The sequence below is a fragment of the Podarcis vaucheri genome, assembly GCF_965113315.1.
Source record: "Podarcis vaucheri genome assembly, chromosome: 13".
Taxonomy (NCBI): Eukaryota; Metazoa; Chordata; class Lepidosauria; order Squamata; family Lacertidae; genus Podarcis; species Podarcis vaucheri.
In genome coordinates, this window is record NC_138751.1 from 4,480,866 (window position 1) to 4,502,537 (window position 21,672).

Here is a 21,672-nt window from a genome sequence, read left to right on the forward strand (position 1 = left end):
CTCCCCAGCTGAAGCCGGGCTCAGGGCGGCTAACAACAATCAAATAATCAAACAGTCAAATAATCACACATTCTAAAAATATTTCATTATAAAAATTAATTAAAATCAAATTGATGGCAACCGATTAAGCAAAATTTTGTGCAGGTTGCCAGAGGAGGGGGTCAGACTGTGCCTTGGCCAAAGGCCAGGCGGAACAACTCTGTCTTGCAGGCCCTGCGGAAAGATGTCAAGTCCTGCAGGGCCCTAGTCTCTTGTGGCAGAGCGTTCCGCCAGATCGGGGCCACAGCCGAAAAAGCCCTGCCTCTGGTTGAGGCCAGCCTAACCTCTCTGAGGCCTGGGATCTTTAGTGTTTTTATTTGCAGACCGTAAATTTCTCTGTGGGACATACCAGGAGAGGCGGTCCCGTAGGTACGAGGGTCCTAGGCCGTATAGGGCTTTAAAGGTTAAAACCAGCACCTTGAACCTGATCCTGTACTCCACCGGGAGCCAGTTCAGCTGGTATAGCACCGGGTGAATGTGATCTCGGAGCGAGGACCCCTAAGGAGTCTCGCTGCGGCATTCTGCACCCGCTGGAGTTTCTGGGTCAGTCTCAAGGGCAGCCCCATGTAGAGCGAGTTACAATAATCCAGTCTGGAGGTGACCGCCGCGTGGATCACAGTGGCTAGGTCAGGGCGAGAGAGGTAAGGAGCCAATTAAGTGTTTTAAATTTGTTGTTAGCTGCCCTGAGCCCGGTTTTTGAACCAGGAAGGGCAGGGTATAAATAAAAATTTATTATTATATTATTATATAGATCCTTGCTCTAGCTATGGGTCCAGGGTTGGGGGGGGGAGAAGGTTGCCCAGTGACTCTAGAGATCTGTGACGGTGGGTGGGTGGGTACTGATCCTGTTGAACCACAAGGAAGGGAGGGATCCTGTCCAAATCTGGCTATAGCAGTACCTTGGTTCTCAAACTTCATCCGTTCCGGAGGTCCGTTCCAAAACCAAAGCGTTCCAAAACCAAGGTGCGCTTTCCCATAGAAAGTAATGCAAAACGGATCGATCCGTTCCGGACTTTTAAAAACAACCCCTGAGACAGCAATTTAAACATGGATTTTACTCTCTAACAAGACCATTGATCCATAAAACGAAAGCAATAAACAATGTGCTGCAGTCACACAATCAATCAGTAGCTGAACTGGGTCCCGCATAGTCACAAAAAAGAGCCGGAAAAACGCAAAATACCTCGGGTTAAGTACTTAATTTGTTCCGGAGGACCATTCTTAACCTGAAACTGTTCTTAACCTGAGGTTAAGCTTTAGCTAATGGGGCCTCCCTCTGCTGCCGTTGCGCAACGTCTGTTCTCATCCTGAAGCAAAGTTCTTAACCCGAGGTACTATTTCTGGGTTAGTGGAGTCTGTAACCTGAGGTACCACTGTAAATAGCAAAAACTGACAAACCTCAGCATAACACTCAAAATGGAAGCCTGTGGAACGTCCTCCCACCAGATGTCAAAGAGAACAACTACTACCAGACTTTTAGAAGACATCTGAAGGCAGCCCTGTTTAGGGAAGCTTTTAATGTTTGATGCTTTACTGTGTTTTAATATTTTGTTGGAAGCCGCCCAGAGTGGCTGAGGAAGCCCAGCCAGATGGGCGGGGTATAAATAAATTATTATTATTATTATTACATAACACTCAAAACGGAGCATGTTTGGCTTCCGAAAAAAGTTCGCAAACTGGAACACTTCCGAGTTTGCAGTGTTTGGGTTCCAAGTTGTTTGGGTACCAAGACGTTTGAGAACCAAGGGACCACTGTAACCACTTGCGAGAACGCCGTCACCTGACTTCCTTGCTGTCATTTGCAAATTTGCAAAGTGGGTGCCCAGGTGTTGTATCATTTTACTGTTGTTAGCCGCTCTGAGCCCGGCTTCGGCTGGGGAGGGCGGGAAATAAATAAATAATAATTATTATTATTATTATTATTATTATTTATTTCTTTGTCTGCATGGGGAGCCTAGTTCGCGGAGGTAAAAAAAAAAATCCCATTCATTCCTTCTTCCCTTTCTGCCTTTGCTGCTTGTATGCGGCCCCCGGAAGCCTTCTCAGATGTGAGTCTGCAAAGAAAAAGGAAAAAGGTTTTCCCTCGTCTGACGTCTCCTCTCCTCATCCTGCCCCCTTTCTCCACAGGGGCCAGCTCCTCGGACGACGCTGCTTTGAGGCCCGTGTCTGCGCCTGCCCAGGCCGGGACCGCAAGACGGAGGAAGAAAACTTCAAGAGAATGGCTCCCTCTGGAATTAGCACCAAGAGGAATAAACCCGACTCTGACGGCGGTGGGAACGCCAAGCGGAGTCGACTGGAAGCCGGCAGCGGGAACGCCAAACAGTGCAAGTCTGAAGAGGAGTCGTCCCAGGAATGGTTGTCGGGGAGCCCAGGAGCGTGTAAGCAAGCCTGCTACTCAGATATATATATATACAGTGGTGCCTCGCAAGACGAAAAGAATCCGTTCTGTGATTCTCTTCGTCTAGCGGTTTTTTTGTCTTGCGAAGCAAGCCCATTGAAGGATTAGCGGATTAGCGCTATTAGCGTCTTTTAGCGGATTAGCGGCTTATCGGATCAGCTGATAAGCGACTTAGCGGCTTAGGAAAAGGGGGGAGGGGAAAAAACCCGCAGGAACTCGCAAGACATTTTCGTCTTGCGAAGCAAGCCCATAGGAGATTCGTTTTGCGAAGCACCTCCAAAACGGAAAACTCTTTCGTCTAGCGAGTTTTCCGTCTTGCGAGGCATTCGTCTTGCGGGGCACCACTGTAATTTTTATTTCTTTTCCGTTTACCGTATTTTTTGCTCTATAGGACACACCAGATGATAGGACGCACCTAGTTTGGGGGGGAGGAAATAAAGGGGGGGGATTCTGAATCCCAGAAGCCAGAACAGCAAGAGGGATCTGGCTTCTGGGATAGCCGCTGGGATAGCTGGTCTAGCATTGCGCGAAGTTTCCACAGAGTACAGGGAGCTTACATCCCCCTGCCCTGCGGAGGCTTTGCGGGGCCATCCAAAAGCCAGAATAGCTAGAGGGAGCACTGCGCAGCGCTCCGTCTAGCTGGTCTAGTTTGCGCGAAGCCTCCACAGGGCACGGGGAGCTTTCATCCCCGTGACCTGCGGAGGCTTCTGGGACAGCCTGTGAAGCCTCTGCAGGGCAGCAGGATGAAGGCACCCCACTGCCCTGTGGAGGCTTCGCGCAGTTAAGCCAGAAGCTAGAACAGGGAGAGGGAGCACTGCGCAGCCTGCACTCGCTCCATAAGATGCACACACATTTTCCCTTACTTTTTAGAAGGGAAAAGGTGCGTCTTATAGAGCAAAAAATACAGTAATAATATACATTCACACCATCGTTCTCTACTTTACTGCCCTGGCTCTTGAGAGCCTATTGACTTACCATATTTTTTGCACCATAACACTCACTTTTTTCCTCCTAGAAAGTAAGGGGAAATGTCTGTGCGTGTTATGGAGCGAATGCCTGCGGGTGGCGGGGGGGGGATCTGCTGCAGTCGTGAGCAGAGGATCCATGGTTCCCCTTCCTTCCCTCCTCCGTGGTTACAAAGCACGGATCCACATGGATCCTCAGGATTTTTGCATTGGGCTACTCCAAACTCACTGTCAGATCACATGTCTGTGGCCACAGCATCAATCACAAAAATCATATACCCACTATTTCGTTTAGAATATTTTTTTTCTTGTTTTCCTCCTCTTAAAAACTACGTGCATGTTATGGTCTGTTGCGTGTTATAGAGCGAAAAATACGGTACTTCCTTCCCTCCCGCCTCACGGCTTTCAAAATTAACCTTTATATCATTGCATTTTAATAATAATAATAATAAAATTTATTTATACCCCGCCCTCCCCAGCCAAGACCAGGCTCAGGGCGGCCAACACCAGGTACAAAAACAATTGATTGACATTGCGTTTTCCAGTTCTAATTGCACTCATTACAACAGGACTCGAAACTTAAATATAGAAAGGTAGAAAATTTCCCATCACAAGTCTTCAGGCAACCCTGCTAGTGATGTTAATTGCTTACAGTGATCTTTCAAATATTGTATAAATTTACTCCAGTCCTTTTGGGAATACTGGTTTCGGATTTTTCTTGTCAAATTTGCCAGTTCTGCACAGTCCATCATTTTCATCTTCCGCTCTTCTTGCGTCAGTATTTCTTCTTGTTTCCATTTTGGGGCTAAAATGATTCTCGCCGCAGTTGTCGCACACATAAACAGTCTTTTATCCTCCCTTGGTATCTCGTCACCCACTATACCCAATAAAAAGGCTTCTGGTTTTTTAAAATAAAAGTATTTTTAAATGCAAGCCTGCCCCCTCAATGCAATTCTCTCCCTCTGTTCTATGGTTGGGTTTGGGGGGTTTTTTTCCTGGGCGGAGGGCACTTTCAAAAGGGGACGCATATACAGTGGTACCGTAGTTCACGAATTCAATCCGTTCTGGAAGTCCGTCCGTTCGGTTTCCAAAAAACGTTTGCAAACCGGAACACTTGCTTCTGGTCTTTGGCAGCCAATTTGTCCGGGAGCCAAGGTAACACTGTTTTAATATTTGTTCCTCTTCAAGCAGACCTTTGGACGTCTGACCCCCTCCTTCTGTAATCCTCATAGAACTCTAGCCCAATGGCTGCCATTAATTTGACTCTGAATTGATTATAGAATGAATTGATTTTAGAATGTATCTCAATTAATTGATTGCGATTTTATGTAAACTGTGTTACTTTTACTGTTGTTAGCCGCTCTGAGCCCGGCTTCTGCTGGGGAGGGCGGTTATATAAATAAAATTATATTATTACTACATGTGAGATGGTTGCTTTGATTTTTATTGTTATTACGCCTTTTGCATTTGTTCCGTGGCAAACCGTTGAAAAGCGCCCTGAGAGCTGCACATGAAGTGGGGTGTGTGTGTGTGCAGATTTAATAAATAAAATAAATCGACCCTTCCTCCTGTCCCTTTCCACAGCTTTCTCTCAGAGCAGCGATTTGGGAGGCTCCAAAAAGCGGATCGTGGAAGCTCCCAGTGGCGTCGGCAGTAGCGCTGAAGGAAGAGTTTACACCATCCAGGTGACTTTCGCGGGGCGGGGGGCGGAAAAGCCTGAAAGCCGCGTCCCGGACCTTGCGTAAATGTTGCCGCCGAACTGCGTCCTTTCGGCTTAAGTGTCCCCCCTCGGACTGCGAGGGGGCTGCAAGATGGCCGCTCCCTGATTAATAATAATAAATAATAATAATAATTTATTATTTATACCCCGCCCATCTGGCTGAGTTTCCCCAGCCACTCTGGGCGGCTCCCAATCGAGTGTTAAAAACAATACAGCATTAAATATTAAAAACTTCCCTGAACAGGGCTGCCTTCAGATGTCTTTTAAAGAGAAGATAACTACTTATTTCCTTGACATCTGGTGGGAGGGCGTTCCACAGGGCGGGCGCCACCACCGAGAAGGCCCTCTGCCTGGTTCCCTGTAACCTCATTTCTCACAATGAGGGAACCGCCAGAAGGCCCTCAGAGCTGGACCTCAGTGTCCGGGTTTATTGTATTAAAAATACATTAAAATGTCACACATTTTAAGCTTCCCTAAACAGGGCTGCCTTCAGATGTCTTCTAAATGTCAGGTAGTTGTTTTTCTCTTTGACATCTGGTGGGAGGGCGTTCCACAGGGCGGGCGCCACCACCAAGAAGGCCCTCTGCCTGGTTCCCTGTAACTTGGCTTCTTGCAGGGAGGGAACCGCCAGAAGGCCCTCGGAGCTGGACCTCAGTGTCCGGGCAGAACGATGGAGGTGGAGACGCTCCTTCAGGTATCCAGGACCGAGGCCGTTTAGGGCTTTAAAGGTTAACACCAGCACTTTGAATTGTGCTCGGAAACGTACTGGGAGCCAATGTAGGTCTTTCAAGACCGGTGTTATGTTGTCCCGGCGGCCGCCCCCAGTCACCAGTCTGGCTGCCACATTCTGGATTAATTGCAGTTTCCGGGTCACCTTCAAAGGTAGCCCCACGTAGAGCGCGTTGCAGTAGTCCAAGCGGGAGATAACCAGAGCATGCACCACCCTGGTGAGACAGTCCGCGGGCAGGTAGGGTCTCATCCTGCGTACCAGATGGAGATGGTTGACAGCTGCCCTGGACACAGAATTAACCTGCGCCTCCATGGACAGCTGTGAGTGCAAAATGAGTCTCAGGCTGTGTATCTGCTCTTTCAGGGGCACAGTTGCCTCGTTCAGGACCAGGGAATCTTCCACACCCGCCCGCCTCCTGTCCCCCCAAAACAGCACTTCTTGGAACCCAAGTTCCCTGGGAGGAGCCACCACCAAGAAGGCCCTGTGTATGGCTTGCGCCCAGGGTGCCTGAGGACTGTATTTCCCTCATACAAACCTGCCCAGACTCTGAGATCTTCGGTGGGGGGGGGGCTTCTCTCGGTCCTGCCACCCTCACAGGTGGGGACATGGAACAGGGCCTTCTTGGTGGTGGCTGCTCCCAGACACCTTTGGAACTCCCTGCTTAGAGAAGCCAGACTGTCCTTCCACCGGCAGGTGAAAATGATTTTATTCCAACAGGCTCTTGGGAAGCAATGGGATTTTAAGGAAAGGGCTTTTAAATAGTCTAGTGCCATGCTGCTTTTATTATCTACATTTTAATAGGTTTTTTTAAAAATAAATAAATTGCATCTTAATTACTTTGGAACAATGATCTTCCACCGCTTAGCTTTTTCGTATCTCAATCTGCGCTGTTTTAATAAAAAAAATGCCTTCCAGTAGCACCTTAAAGACCAACTAAGTTAGTTCTTGGTATGAGCTTTCGTGTGCATGCACACTTCTTCAGATACACTGAAACAGAAGTTGCCAGATCCTTCTATATAGTGAGAAGGTGGGGAGGGGTATTACTCAGAAGGGTGGTGGGAATGGGAGATTGGCAGATAGCTGAGATGAGATGCGCTGTTTTAATTTTTGTAAGCCGCTTCGGTTCCTGGTCCGTGGGGGAAGGCGAAGGTATAAATAAACACGATGGGAAGAATTGATAATGACAATATTTCCTCCTCCCTTTCCAGACTCGTGACCGGAAGCTGTACCAGCTGCTGAAGAAAATAAAAGAAGCCATCGAGTTTCAAGATTTGATGAAGCAAAACAAGGAGCCGGCCAAAGTGTGAGTGGTTAAACGCTGCCTCCTTTGCCCTTCTCCTGACTCCATCTGTCTCAAGTGTCGACTGGCACTGATTTTTAGATCTTTTTAGACTTCCATCAGCACCTCTGATGACCCACCGTTTTAACCACTTCTTACGCATTTCTTAACTTTATATTGCCTTTACATCTCTTAACAAATCATCCTCCCCCTTCTCCATTTTTTCAATACTTCCAATAATTCACCTCACAAAACGTCTTGCAAACCTACAAACGTCGTCTGATCTTCACAAATACTTTTCAAATAGTCCGTAAATTTACTCCAGTCTTCCGTGAATTTCTGGTCCCGCCGGTTTCGAATCCTTCTTGTTAGTTTATCTAGTTCTGCATAGTCCATTAACTTCATCCTCCATTCTTCAATCGTCGGTAGTTCTTCTTGCTTTCATTTTTGGGCCAGTAATATTCTTGCTGCTGTTATTGCATATAAAAAGAGCTTATATTCCTTTCGATTTATATCACTCCCAACAATGCCCAGTAAAAATGCTTCTGGTTTCTTTATAAAAGTATATTTCAACATTTTTTTTTCATTTCAATATATATCATCTCCCAGAAGCATTTCACCTTTTTACATTCCCACCACATGTGATAAAATGTTCCCTCTTTTTCTTTACATTTCCAGCATTTATTACTAACTTTATACAATTTCTCTAACCTGACAGGTGTAATATACCATCTATACATTATTTTCATCACATTTTCTTTTAGGGCATTGCATGCAGTGAATTTTAAACCTTTCCTTGCTTGCTTGCTTTTGCGAGGCGCAGCTTGGCTCACTGACTCGAGCCGCTCAAGGCTTAGTACACCCCGCCTTAAGAGCTTGCTGATTTCTCTTCCCCCCACCCAATAATGGCTTCTCGCTCCTCCTGTTATGAGTGTGGGCTACCCCCCAATTTTTAAAAAAACAAAGAACCCCCCCAGAACCAGGACATTTCATGTAAAATGCAAAAATCTGCCCAGGAGGGCATGGCGACTCCCCAAAAGAGGACTTGTCCTGGAAAACCTGGACATATGGCAGCTCAGCATTATCCGAACCTAAGTGTTTATGTCTGCCTTCAAGTCAACGATATTGTGAGGATGGGTGTCATCAAGGAGTTGAGTCTTCTGTCCTTGGCAACCAATTTTGCCTGTTTTCATCCTTAAGTGGGAGGTGGGTGAATATTCAGGATAATAATTATAATAATAATAATATGAATGCTGAGACATTGAAATGAATTGAAGGGGTTCTACCAACAAGGAAAAATGTAAGAGGGGATCAATAATAGATAAACTAATTAGGATATGAATTTGCTGAACCAACGTTTAAAAAAGGGATACAAAAAGGGGAGACGTGAGGAAGTCAGGAAAATAAGTTATTTAAAGACGAGTAAGAAAGAGGGAAATTTTGTTTTTCTTTTATATGTGTTTTTTCTTTTTCTCTTTTTTGTGTTTAATGTTTGTTTTTTTCTTATTGATACTTTTGTATTTTGTACTTTTTATTTTTGTATTTTTCTAAATCTTTCTGTTTGATAAAACTTAATAAAATTTTATAAAAAAATAATTATAATAATAATAATTTATTATTCATACCCCGCCCATCTGGCTGGGTTTCCCCAGCCACTCTGGGCGGCTTCCAACAAAACACTAAAATACAGTAGCCTATTAAACGTTAAAAGCTTCCCTAAACAGGGCTGCCTTCAGATGTCTTCTAAAAGTTTGGTAGTTGTTGTTCTCTTGGACATCTGACGGGAGGGCGTTCCAGAGTGCAGGTGCCACCACCAATAAGGCCCTCTGCCTGGTTCCCTGTAACTGGGCTTCTCGCAGGGAGGGAACCGCCAGAAGGCCCTCGGAGCTGGACCTCAGTGTCCGGGCAGAATGATCCTTCAGGTATATTGGACCGAGGCCATTTAGAATATTCCGAAATGCCTTTCTTTGAGCCAGCGGCTGGCAACTTGACTTGGTCCAGAGTCACCAGAGCTCATCACAGTCGGTTTCATGTCATAATTAGAGTCATGTCGATCTTGTGCCCTGATCCACAGAGGTAAACCGCACCATAAATTCAGATTAATTGGGCTGGCCGAATTATTTGGCCCTTGTAAACGGCGTGCAGGCGGAAATCGCTGAAATTTGATTTCCTCCCCCTCTTTCTTTTTTTCCTTTCTCCTCCTGTGATGAGGCTGCGTTTTAATGTTGCATTTTAATCTTGTGTTTAAGTTGTAATCGTTCAACTTGTTTTTGTTATTGGTTGTTAGCCGCCCTGAGCCCGGCCTTGGCTGGGGAGGGCGGGGTATAAATAAAATTTATTATTATTATTAAATGTCGGGGAGTGTAGATTTGGGTGGATTTCTTTAAAAATCTGGCCTTTTCTGCAGAGGGCAGGGTATAAATAAAATTTATTATTATTATTAAATGTCAGGGAGTGTCGATTTGGGCCGATTTCTTAAAAATAGCTCAAAACCTCCAGATTTTCGCTTTTTGAAATACGGAGAACCTTAAATTAACACCTCCTTTTCCATCTCTTATTTGCCCAGGCTCCAGAAGAAGATGGCTGTGGTTGTGAAGGACAACTGAATAGGGGCGCTGCTTCTCCTATCCCCCCTGTTCCCCCCAACTCCTCACCCCATTCCCCCCCCCCCAAAGTCCCTTCTTATGGTTGAGCCATTCTCCAGCCTTCTGATTGGGCCAGGTCACAGCAGTGCTGAACCTCCCTGGACCAATCAGAGTTTCCCTTATAGCTGCTGCGGGAGGGGTGCCTCTTTTTATCGCCCCCCCTGCCATCAAATGGTTTGGGACAGGCTGCACTCTCCTAATTGCACAAAATAACTGCCAGTTCTTGTTTTTTTTCCTGAACCGCCTCACTGAGGAATGGAGAACTGTTGCTCCGTCAAAACTTCGTTTTTTATTTTTATTTTTATAAAAATTGAGTTTCTCAAACAGTATTCCTTTTTTTAATTTCTATTTTTTATTTTACAAAAGAGCTGCTGCTTATTTCGTAACGCTGCAACCTGCCCCACATACATTTCCCCAGGCGAGGGCTTGCTAAGGAACGGGAAGGGCGAAATGTTGGGCACTCATTCCCACCCCCTAATTCAGTTCAGTATTAGACTGTGGAGACCCGGTTATACTCCACATTCCTTGACCGCGCAGCCTTTCCCCCAACCTGGTGTGCCCACCGGGCGCTCTGTACTACAATTCCCAGTGCTCTGTGGTGGCCATCGCTGTCTGGAGTGGAGCACCAGAACATCTGGAAAGGCAAACCAGGTTGGCAATGGAGGGTGTGTGTGTGTGTGTTTCCAAATAAAATAATCATGGAAGGTAGAAAAGGAGAAAGAAAAACAAAACCCAAAACTACAATGATCTGACGCATTAGCAAACTCTCCCATACAGCCCTTCCCCCCGCAATTAATTGTCCCGAAGTTTAGCAAAGCCCTCTCCTTTTATCCTCCGCCTCCCCCCCCCAATTAATTGCTTTGTAGTTTATTTTATATGCTTCGATTTTCCTTGCATGGCTTTTTGTAGAACCTCATTTTTTGTACTTTAATAAAAGATAAGACTTTGCTCCTGTTCCTGTTTTTTCCTCTTAACATCCCTCCAAGCGGTATTTTGTGACTCTAAATCCGGGGGGGACACACCCCAGATGTTTGTATTTTTATATTATTATTTTGTTGTTGCTTATTTCTTTATCGTTCGCTCTTTGCCATAAGCTGAACATTACTTTTCATTCTGGGTTTTCTAAAATAAATAATAATAATAATAATAATAATAATAATAATAATAATAATAATAATAATAATGCAATGTCAAACAGCTTCGCTCTTTGCCATAAGCTGAACATTACTTTTGTGCTGACCCCCGGGGGGGGGGCGGTTATCGTGCGGCGTGGTCCATATCCGGTCCAAGGCTGAAACGGGGTCCAAGGCAGGGAGTCGGGTGAGGTCAGGAACTCTGGCAGAAAGCAGGACAGGGTGCCAGCAGGAACAGGTAACCAGCGATGTTGCTCCCGCAACCTGGGACTGGGCTGGATGGCTTTTATCTGCCCCGAGGCATAGGGCAGCCCCGGTCCACAGGTGAGTCGCCTCTCCTGGCCTGCAGGCGAGCACTCCTCCTGCGAGAACTTAGTTCCCTCCGCCTCTCTGCCCTGAGCCTCTGCAGCTCAGGAGAGGCTGGAGGGTTACTGGACCCAGAGGCAACCTCACCTTCCCCCGACGGGGCTGAGAGTGGAGCACCTGCAGGCAATGGGTCCTCCATCATCTCAGGAGCCAGAGCGGATTCAGCTGGTGTCTGCTCCTGAGGATCCGGCACAGGTGAGGGCCCTTCAGGCTCAAGCCCCAGCCCTGGCTCAGCTGGTTCTGGAGGCGGGGAATCCTGTGCACAGTGTGACGTGGCAGCTAAAAAAGCCAATGCAATTCTGGGCCTCATCAATAGGAGTATAGCATCTAGATCAAGGGAAGGAATAGTGCCCCTGTATTCTGCTCTGGTCAGACCTCACCTGGAGTACTGTGTCCAGTTCTGGGCACCACAGTTCAAGGAGGACACTGACAAACTGGAACGTGTCCAGAGGAGGGCAACCAAAATGGTCAAAGGCCTGGAAACGATGCCTTATGAGGAACGGCTAAGGGAGCTGGGCATGTTTAGCCTGGAGAAGAGGAGGTTAAGGGGTGATATGATAGCCATGTTCAAATATATAAAAGGATGTCACATAGAGGAGGGAGAAAGGTTGTTTTCTGCTGCTCCAGAGAAGCGGACACGGAGCAATGGATCCAAACTACAAGAAAGAAGATTCCACCTAAACATTAGGAAGAACTTCCTGACAGTAAGAGCTGTTCGACAGTGGAATTTGCTGCCAAGGAGTGTGGTGGAGTCTCCTACTTTGGAGGTCTTTAAGCAGAGGCTTGACAACCATATGTCAGGAGTGCTCTGATGGTGTTTCCTGCTTAGCAGGGGGTTGGACTCGATGGCCCTTGTGGTCTCTTCCAACTCTATGATTCTATGTGCAGGCTGGGATTCCTCAGGTTCAGCCTCCAAGTCTGAATCCCAGGCCATCACAACTTTTTCATTCTGGCTTGTTTTTGTTTTTTTTAAGTAATGCAATGTCTAACAACTTTCAGCCGCAGAAATTAAGTTGGGTCCCCAAAAAGAGACACCTGGGGCATCGAAAAAGGTGTGTCTTCAGAGTCCTCTGAAATCTGGGCGATGAAGGTGTTGGATGAATGTCTGGTGGGAGGAGGCAGCCCCACAGCGTAGTCTCCTGCCTTTTTTATATCCCACCTTCCATTCCAAACTTGGGGGGCCACATGGCTCGACTGCCCTTCACCTGAAAATCTCTTGAGTGCTCCCTCCTTACTTACAACAGCCCTGCCAGGTAGCTTAGGCCAGGAGAGGCAGGGAGTGCCCCTCGCCCTGCAAGACCACCCTGCGAGCTTCAGATCCAGAGGTCGCAGTGACTCTTGCACCACTCCAGCTTGCTGAGCTACAACTCCCAGACTGTCGAAAACGGGCAACCACAGCAACGAAAACCAACCGCCTTCAATAAAAGCCGTCGGTTCCCCCAAGCCTGTTGAAAGAAGGAAATGTCTCCGCCTGCCGTTGAAAGGACGAAAGCCAATCTAAACTCCAGGAAGGGAGCCACCACTGAGAAGGCCCCGTCTAACGCCACCAAGCATTGCTGGGAGGGTGGCGGGAGAGAAAATGACCTCCCCCCAGAGATGGCAGATTCATGGGGGAGAATATGGTCCTTCAGAGAGCCTAAGCCACATAGGGATTTGTAGGTCACAACCAGCGCTTAGAATTGTGCCCAGATTTCTTTGGCGATCACTCGTAGCCGAGTAAGATTGTCTTCCATAAACACGGTTTTAACAGTGAATCCGTAAGTGACCGTGGAGGCCATTTCTGGATCCACACATCCTTCCACAGTGGGGACATTGGTTTCCAGGTGGGAGTTGATCCCGGTGTGGATTTGCCAAGCGTGCCTTCCTCTTAGCATGTTTCTCCCTTGAGTCCTGAGTTCGAGTGTCTTCAAAGCCCACGACACCTTTGGTCAAGGCTGTTCTCCAACTGGAGCGCTCGCAGGTCAGTGTTTCCCAGTTGTTGGTGTTTATACTCCATTTTTAAATATTTGCCTTGAGAGAGTCTTTCAACCTCTTTTGTTGACCACCAGCATTACGCTTTCCATTTTTAAGTTCAGAATAGAGTAGTTGCTTTGGAAGACGATCAGGCATCCATCCGCACAACATGACCAGTCCAACAAAGTTGACGTTGAAGAATCATTGCTCCAACACTGGTGATCTTTGCTTCTTCCAGTACACTGATATTAGTTCACCTGTCTTCCCAAGTGATGTGAAAAAATTTTGGGAGACGCCGTTGATGGAATCTTTCAAGAAGTTGGAGATGGCGTTTATAAGTGGGTCCATGTTTTGCATGTTTCAGAAACAGGCTGGTGTCAACACCTTTTTCTCAATGCTAGAGATCAAAACAGGCCATCTGCATGCAATGGGAATATCTTTTTAACTACAGCTCAAGGATCAAGACAGAAACTCTTGCCTGCTGAACAAGGGGAAATCAGAACTGTGGACTTGGACGTGGGTGGCGCTGTGGGCTAAACCACAGAGCCTAGGACTTGCCGATCAGAAGGTTGGCAGTTCGAATCCCCGCGATGGGGTGAGCTCCCGTTGCTCGGTTCCTGCCAACCTAGAAGTTTGAAAGCACGTTAAAGTGCAAGTAGATAAATAGGCACCGCTCTGGCGGGAAGGTAAACAGCGTTTCCGTGTGCTGCTCTGGTTGGCCAGAAGCGGCTTAGTCCTGCTGACCACATGACCCGGAAGCTGTACACCGGCTCCCTCGGCCAGTAAAGCGAGATGAGTGCGCAACCCCAGAGTCGGCCACGACTGGACCTAATGGTCAGGGGTCCCTTTACCTTTAAGATACACCCTAGGGTCATCTAGTCCAACCCCTGCCATGCCAGAGTCGCAGCAAACAAAACCTGGACAGAGATTGCCATCTGACCTCTTTAAAAATCTCCCAAGGCCGGAAAGCCCATTTTTTGTCAGAATATCATTTCTTGCCCTTCGGTGGTTTGGGTCCTCCCCGCTCCATCCAGCCCGTCTGCTGTTTTCTGAGGGTGGCAATTTGGCCGCAACAACAGCCTTGCAAGGCTGGCTCCTTGGTCACTGAACAGTTGCCCAGGAGAGTGCTGCAGTTCCCATGCTGCGCCAGGAGGAGGCAGCGCTGCACAAGGCAGAAATCTGTCTCCTGGGGACCATTTTCGCTGCATCCATTCAAGAGCAAAAATAGGACTCTTATGAATGGGAGATGCAGAATTGTAAAAAAAAAGGGGGGGAGACGTGGGGTGAATGGAATCAGGACACAGCTTGCCTTTGCCGCTGCCAAATCCCTGCTCTCCCCCGCCATGAAGAAATCTTGAGAGTCCCCCACCCTCAAGAAATTGGGTTTTTTGCCTTCTATGAAGGGGGGGGGCTGAGCCAAGTCACCCCACACCCTCCTTTATATGAAAGCTCCGTGCAAAGCAGACCCCACACACGTCTTCTGCAGCCGGCAACCTGGCACCCTCCAGATATTCTTCGCTGTCTTTTTTTTCCTGCAAGGAGTTTGAGGCTGGGGGGGGGCGGGCGTGCGCACGGTTCTTCCCCCCTCATTTAACCGTCACAACAACCTTTCGAGGTCGGCTGGGTTGAGAGGCAGCGGGCCAGTGAGCTTGCTTCAGGGCGGCTGAGCGGGGGATTCGAACCCTGGACTCTCCTGGCTCCGACACAGGCTGAGAGACGGTAGCCGAGTCAGGATTCGAACCCAGGTCCCAGCCCAGCCCTCTACCATGGGTAGGCAAACTAAGGCCCGGGGGCCAGATCCGGCCCAATCGCCTTCTCAATCCGGCCCGTCGACGGTCCGGGGATCAGCGTGTTTTCACATGAGTAAAATGTGCCCTTTTATTTGAAATTCATCCCTGGGTTATTTGCGGGGCCTGCCTGGTGTTTCGACATGAGTAGAAGGTGTGCTTTTATTTAAAATGCATCTCTGGGTGATTTGTGGGGCATAGGAATTCGTTCATTTATTTTTTTTCAAAATATAGTTTTTTTTGTTTTTGTTCTTTTTTTCCTTCTTTTCTTTTGTTATCTGTTTTCTATTGTGTTTTGTTTTTGTATTTTTATATCTTTGTAGTTTTTCTTATGTTTAAATTTTGGAAATTTTTTATTGTTTGTGAAACTTTAATAAACATTATTATTAATATATATATATATGTATATAGTCCGTCCCCCCACAAGTTCTGAGGACAGTGCACCAGCCCCCCGCTGAAAAAGCTTGCCGACCCCTGCACTAACCACGCTGCCTGGGAGCTGTAGCCCAAAGCCCCCGGAGGGCACCAAGTTGGCGATGGCGGGGTGACTTTGCCATGTTGGGGGGGGGGAAGCGGGGGGGTGGAGGAAAAGGAACAGAGCCCAGCTTTCCTCCTCTCACCCGAATCGTCCCGTCCTTCCACATCCCCCAGTCGGTGGGCGCTGCCAAGTTCCTTCTGCAGAGAGCAGCCTGGCATCCTGCCCTTCCTTCGACCTTGAAGTAGCCCTGGTGGCGAGGCAGCTATGGGCTCAGCTTTGGCAGGGACAGGAGGAAAACGAGCCTGTTTTTCATTTTATTCCGCCTCGTTCCATTCTGTTTCTCGCACGCTCAGCCCGCCTCGCAGGGTGGTTGTGTCGACCTTTGTGGAGGGAAATAATAATAATAACCAACAACAACAATTCGTACCTGTCAGGGGTTCAGGAGCAGAGGCGAGGGCAAGGGAGGAAACAGAGAGCGAGGGGGAGGAGGCAGAAGAAAGGATGAGTGATGACGACGACCCGAGATCTCCGAGTCTTTCCAGTGAATCAGAAGATTCACAAAGAGGATCACCAGTGGCCAGGGCAAGGGGGGAGACTAGGGGGACACCCCAGGAAGAAAGAGCCAGAAGGGACTCAGAGGGGAGCAGTTGGAGATCGGGACCCACGTCACCGCCAGAGAGTAGGGAAGAGGAAGAGCGCCAGGGAGCTAGCGCTGGCAGCTCGCAACAGGAGGGAGGGCACGAGTCAGGAGTGGCCACACCTTCATCGGGGAGCGAAGTGACGGTTAGACGGAAAGTGGAAGGTTGGGCGCGCGCGCCAAGTTCAAATGCACAGGAAGGTGGCGCAGTAGGCAGCCCGGAAAGGGAGCCAGGTCCTAAAGCCCGGCGCAAGGAGACAGGGGAGTCAGGGGGGTCAGCGTCAGAAGAATCCCGGAAGGAAGAGACCCAGGGGGGCAGAGGGATCCAGAGGAGAACTGTCAGGCGGAAAAGGTGGAGCAGGGCTAGGATATTAAGTTGGTGCGCAAGGGGCGGAGACTCAGACGGAGCTTCGCCGATCTAAGCATAAGACGTAGGGTTGCACGCAGCAGCTCAAGAATGGAGACTGTAACTCAATAAAGACTTTTATTTAACGACCGCTGGCTAGCGTGATCCTCTGTGAGCTAGGATCTGGAAGTAACCCTGACAGTACCCCTGCCCATCTGGCTGGGCTGCCCCAGCCACTCAGGGCAGCTTCCAACATTATAAAACTTCCCTATATATATAATTCTGCAGTTTGTTAAAGTTTGGAGTCGCTTGGCGAGATCATAAAAAGCTTTGTTCCCGAGAGCTAAGCTATGGTGGGCTATGAACGCGATAAATAAGCAATAAGAGAACAACTACCAGACTTTCAGAAGACATCTGAAGGCAGCCCTGTTTAGGGAAGCTTTTAATGTTTGATGTATTGTAGTATTTTAATGTTTTTTTGGAAGCCGCCCAGAGTGGCTGGGGAAGCCCAGCCAGATGGGCGGGGTATAAATAAATTATTATTATTATTATTATTATTATTATTATTATTATTATTATTATGACCACTCGTGTGAAAATGGCTTTTTCTGACATGAAGTATTATTATTATTATTATTATTATTATTATTATTATTATTATTATTAATTATTTCATGTCAGAAAAAGCCATTTTTGCACGAGTGGTCTTAATAATAAATAATAATAATAATAATTTATTATTTATAACCTGCCCATCTGGCTGGGTCTCCCCAGCCACCCTGGGCGGCTTCCAACAAAGTATTAAAATACAGTGGTCTGTTAAACATTAAAAGCTTCCCTAAACAGGGCTGCCTTCAGATGTCTTCTGCAGACATCTTATTTAATGTTGTCATTATCGGTGCAAAATGCAAATACAAAAACAGTCTGGAGGGTCCCTAAATGTTGTGTTTTTGTGAATTTTATTGCAGTTAAAGCCCATCTTTTTCTCCAAGGTGTTCAAAGTTGTATTTAAATCACTACAACAAGCCTGCGAGGCGGATTGCTCTGAGAGAGGCAGCAACTGTCAAGTGGGAGATTCGAACGCAGGTCTCTCCCAGGTCCTAGCAAGGCACTCTAACCATCCTGCCACACCAAGGGCCGCAACGCTTTGTAACACAGAGACACACACCCAACTTTTTAAAAAGCAAACAGGCCCTACACAATTCAGACCCCTTTCCCCTTACTCTAGGGTTGCCTGTGGGGCTGGTTTACTCATTCAAAAGCATTTCTGTACAGCTTAATATTAATACACAGTCCTATGGATTTGCAACAGGGGGGAAAAACTAAGGTGAAAAGAGTTAAAAGAGCATTATTATTTTCTAGCAAAAGGATAAAATAGGAACAGGTTTAAAATGATATCAGAGCTTTAATGAGGGTGAAAGAGGAGAGTGCAAAATATGGTCTGAAGCTCAACATCAAAATAACTAAGATCATGGCCACTGGGCCCATCACCTCCTGGCAAATAGAAGGGGAAGAAATGGAGGCAGTGAGAGGTTTTACTTCCTTGGGCTCCATGATCGCTGCAGATGGTGACAGCAGTCACAAAATTAAAAGACGCCTGCTTCTTGGGAGAAAAGCGATGACAAACCTAGACAGCATCTTAAAAAGCAGAGACATCACCTTGCCGACAAAGGTCCGTATAGTTCAAGCTATGGTTTTCCCAGTAGTCATGTATGGAAGTGAGAGCTGGACCATAAAGAAGGCTGATCGCCAAAGAAATGATGCTTTTGAATTCTGGTGCTGGAGGAGACTCTTGAGAGTCCCATGGACTGCAAGAAGATCCAACCTCTCCATTCTGAAGGAAATCAGCCCTGAGTGCTGACTGGAAGGACAGATCCTGAAGCTGAGGCTCCAAGACTTTGGCCACCTCAGGAGAAGAGAAGACTCCCTGGAAAAGACCCTGATGTTGGGGAAGGTGGAGGGTGCAAGTAGAAGGGGACGACGGAGGACGAGATGGTGGGACAGTGTTCTCGAAGCTACCAGCATGAGTTTGACCAAACTGCGCGAGGCAGTGGAAGACAGGAGGGCCTGGCGTGCTCTGGTCCAGGGGGTCACGAAGAGGCAGACAGGACTAAACGACTAAACAACAACAACAACAATTTGCTTTCTTGCCAATTTACCCCTCTCCCCACCCCCCAAAAGTTGTGCCTTGGATCTTCTCATTGCCCCCCACCAAGGAAAAAACGAAAACACCCACCGCCCCGGCTACACTGGAGAAAACAGAAGGTAGCAGGAGGCAATGGGAGTATTTATAGTCCTGCTATAAATACAGTATGGTGCCTCTCTTTGCAGAGACTACAGGCCAGTGGGAAGCGGGGAGGGGGGGCGCTTGAGAGATGCTGTCTAAAGCCCCCCCTCCCTACACAAAGGCCAGATAATCCCACCCCACCCCAAGGAAAATCCCATAAGCTGCTGCTCTTCCTCTGTCCTTGTAGAAGGATTAGTTGGGGTTAACGCTTTCGGCCCTGGAAGTTGGGAAGGCTGCAGAGGTTGGGACAGAGGGACGTTCTGGGTGGGGTCTTTTTTTTGGTAGGGTGGGGGTTTGGGGACATGTATAGTGGGCCCGTGTGCAGCCATGATGTGCCTCTGTGGGTTTGCCTTTGTTAACGGAGAAATCTGAGGGCTCCCTTGGACAAAAAACAAGGGCACCAGCCAGGAAAACTGGAGCAAAACAGCAGCCAGTATGCTTTGTCTTTATGGAAGACTGTCGTGACAGGACTCCCACCTGCCACAAGGTGGAACAAGATGGAAGCCCCAAACAAAAGAGCCCCCAAACTTTTATTAGCTGCTCATCCCCATGTTACACCCCCCCAAACTACATCACGGTTACATCATGAAAGGGGAGGTCTGGTGGCAGGAATCTGAGCATCCTGGACCCTGCCCCATGGTTCCCCTTGCCCTCCATCACACACCCATCAAGTGGAACAAAAGAGATCTTTACATTTCCCTGTTTCCCAGCCAAGTTAATCACACCCTTTTGTCTTCATCTGGGTTTGTTCTTTCTGGAATGGCACTCAGGTATCAGGATGCCAGGGATGATCACTCAAGAAAAGGGGCTGCTGAGGAGCTGAGTTCACATGTCTATATGAATTTCTGAAGTTTTCCCAGTGAGCCAGTACAGAGATCCATTGATCAGTGAATTCTTACATTTGGTATTCTGCAGCAGAGGCCCTTTGAATAGATAGGAAGAAACTGTGATGGAGTGTTTTGTGGGGACAAGTCACAAAAGTCACAAAAGCGATTGTGCTGGTTTTGGTAGTGGGCTGCATGTGCATGATATCTGCTGGAGGGGCAACCCCCCCAACCTATACATAAATTCCTGCAACACCTTTTTGCAGAGATGTTTTTATTTCATTTAATAACACAGAGAACCAGTGCTTCCCCCCGCCAAAAAAAAATGTTTAGGGGTACTTTCATTTTCCTGCTCATATTGAAATACTGACCCTCAATGACATGGGTAGGCAAGCTAAGGTCCAGGGGCCAGATACGGCCCAATCGCCTTCTAAATCTGGCCCGCAGACGGTCCGGGAATCAGGGTGTTTTTACATGAGTAGAATGTGCCCTTTTATTTATGCATCTCTGGGTTATTTGTGGGGCCCGCCTGGTGTTTTTAAATAAACACATCTCTGGGTTATTTGTGGGGCTTGAGAATTTGTTCATTTCCCCCAAAAAAATATAGTCTGGCCCCCGACAAGGTCTGAAGGACGGTGGACCGGCCACCTGCTGGAAAAGTTTGCTCAATGAGGCCAAACTTAGATTCACAAAATGTTTGGGGGTATGCGTCCCCCTGCGTCCCCCCCCCCGAAAAAAAGCACTGCAGAGAACAGTTATAACAGGTGGAAATTAAGAGATCATAGCATCAGGTTGGAAGGGGAGACACAGGTCATCTAGTCTAACCCCCTGAAATGAAGGGATTTTTTTTGCACGAGGCGGGGTTCAAACCCACAACCCTGAGATTAAGAGCCTTGTGCTCTACTGACGGAGCTATCCTTCTGGAAAAGTGAAAATGTAAAACGGAACATGAGTACAGTTGCGCATGGGTTCATGGAACAAATGTCTCAGGAAATAATATTGGCATTTTCTGATTGTCAAATATAGTTTCAGGTTTGCCCGGCTTGTGACGAGGGCAATCTGAAAATGATGGTTTTGTTGCTTAAGTAATAATCAATAATCAATCAATAAGGCCACGGCCATTTGTGATTTTTTTTGCAACTTAGCAACCTACAAACATAGTATTAGGATAATAGAATAGGGCACGTATCCACAATACAAATATAAAGGAATGTCCAATCGTATAAAGAGAGAATTATTGTCTTGTCAAATTATCATCTAGTCATTATCTCGAATTATGTGTGATTTTCTCCATTATTGCTCTATACCAGAGTGAGTGGCACCAAGGGCTCGGTGTACGATTTCCGGCTGTTTTGGGTTGAGCTGCAATTATTACTTGAGCCAGCAAGATAAGCGTACTACCAGTTATTTTGACAACGCATCAACATTGCCATCATCAAAAATCTTTAGCGGAATTCATTTTGGACAGCAGACAGACGTTCCTCTGGTAATACTTCTCGCTTTCTGTCAGAATTGAATCCCAAAAATCTTGCGCCGACTTAAAGGTAAAGGGACCCCTGACCATTAGGTCCAGTCGTGGCCAACTCTGGGATTGCGGTGCTCATCTCACTTTACTGGCCGAGGGAGCCGGCGTACAGCTTCCGGGTCATGTGGCCAGCAGGACTAAGCCGCTTCTGGCGAACCAGAGCAGCACACGGAAACACCGTTTACCTTCCCGCCGGAGTGGTACCTATTTATCTACTTGCACTTTGACGTGCTTTCGAACTGCTAGGTGGGCAGGAGCAGGGACCGGGCAATGGGAGCTCACCCCGTCGCGGGGATTCGAACCGCCAACCTTCTGATCGGCAAGTCCTAGGCTCTGTGGTACTATGACTCAATACCTTGAGGAGAAGCAGGGCAGGTGTCAATAGCACAGGTGCTGTTTATAACACAGCAGCAGCAATGAGGGTAATCTCCACCAGATGAATTTCAGCCTGTTGGAGCAGGAGAGGCGACGGCGACGATAGCCATACTGTTTCTCCAGGGAAAGAGTTGGGAACATTCTGTGCCGAAAGCCTTGACGACACCCCTAGCCACAACACCCCC

General features: G+C 47.5%; 1 protein-coding gene across 2 annotated transcripts in view; it reads left to right on the plus strand.

Annotated features, from left to right (window-relative positions):
* Positions 1 to 10,750, plus strand: part of TP53 (tumor protein p53) — a 29,672-nt gene extending 18,922 nt beyond the window's left edge. For both annotated transcript variants that reach the window (XM_082197783.1, XM_082197784.1), the window contains exons 7-10: positions 2,167 to 2,417; positions 4,987 to 5,087; positions 7,061 to 7,155; positions 9,698 to 10,750. In XM_082197783.1, coding sequence (XP_082053909.1) covers positions 2,167 to 2,417; positions 4,987 to 5,087; positions 7,061 to 7,155; positions 9,698 to 9,737 — 487 coding nt within the window. In that variant the 3' untranslated portion in view covers positions 9,738 to 10,750. The remainder of the gene's footprint in view (positions 1 to 2,166; positions 2,418 to 4,986; positions 5,088 to 7,060; positions 7,156 to 9,697) is intronic.
* The last annotated feature ends 10,922 nt before the right edge of the window (positions 10,751 to 21,672 follow it).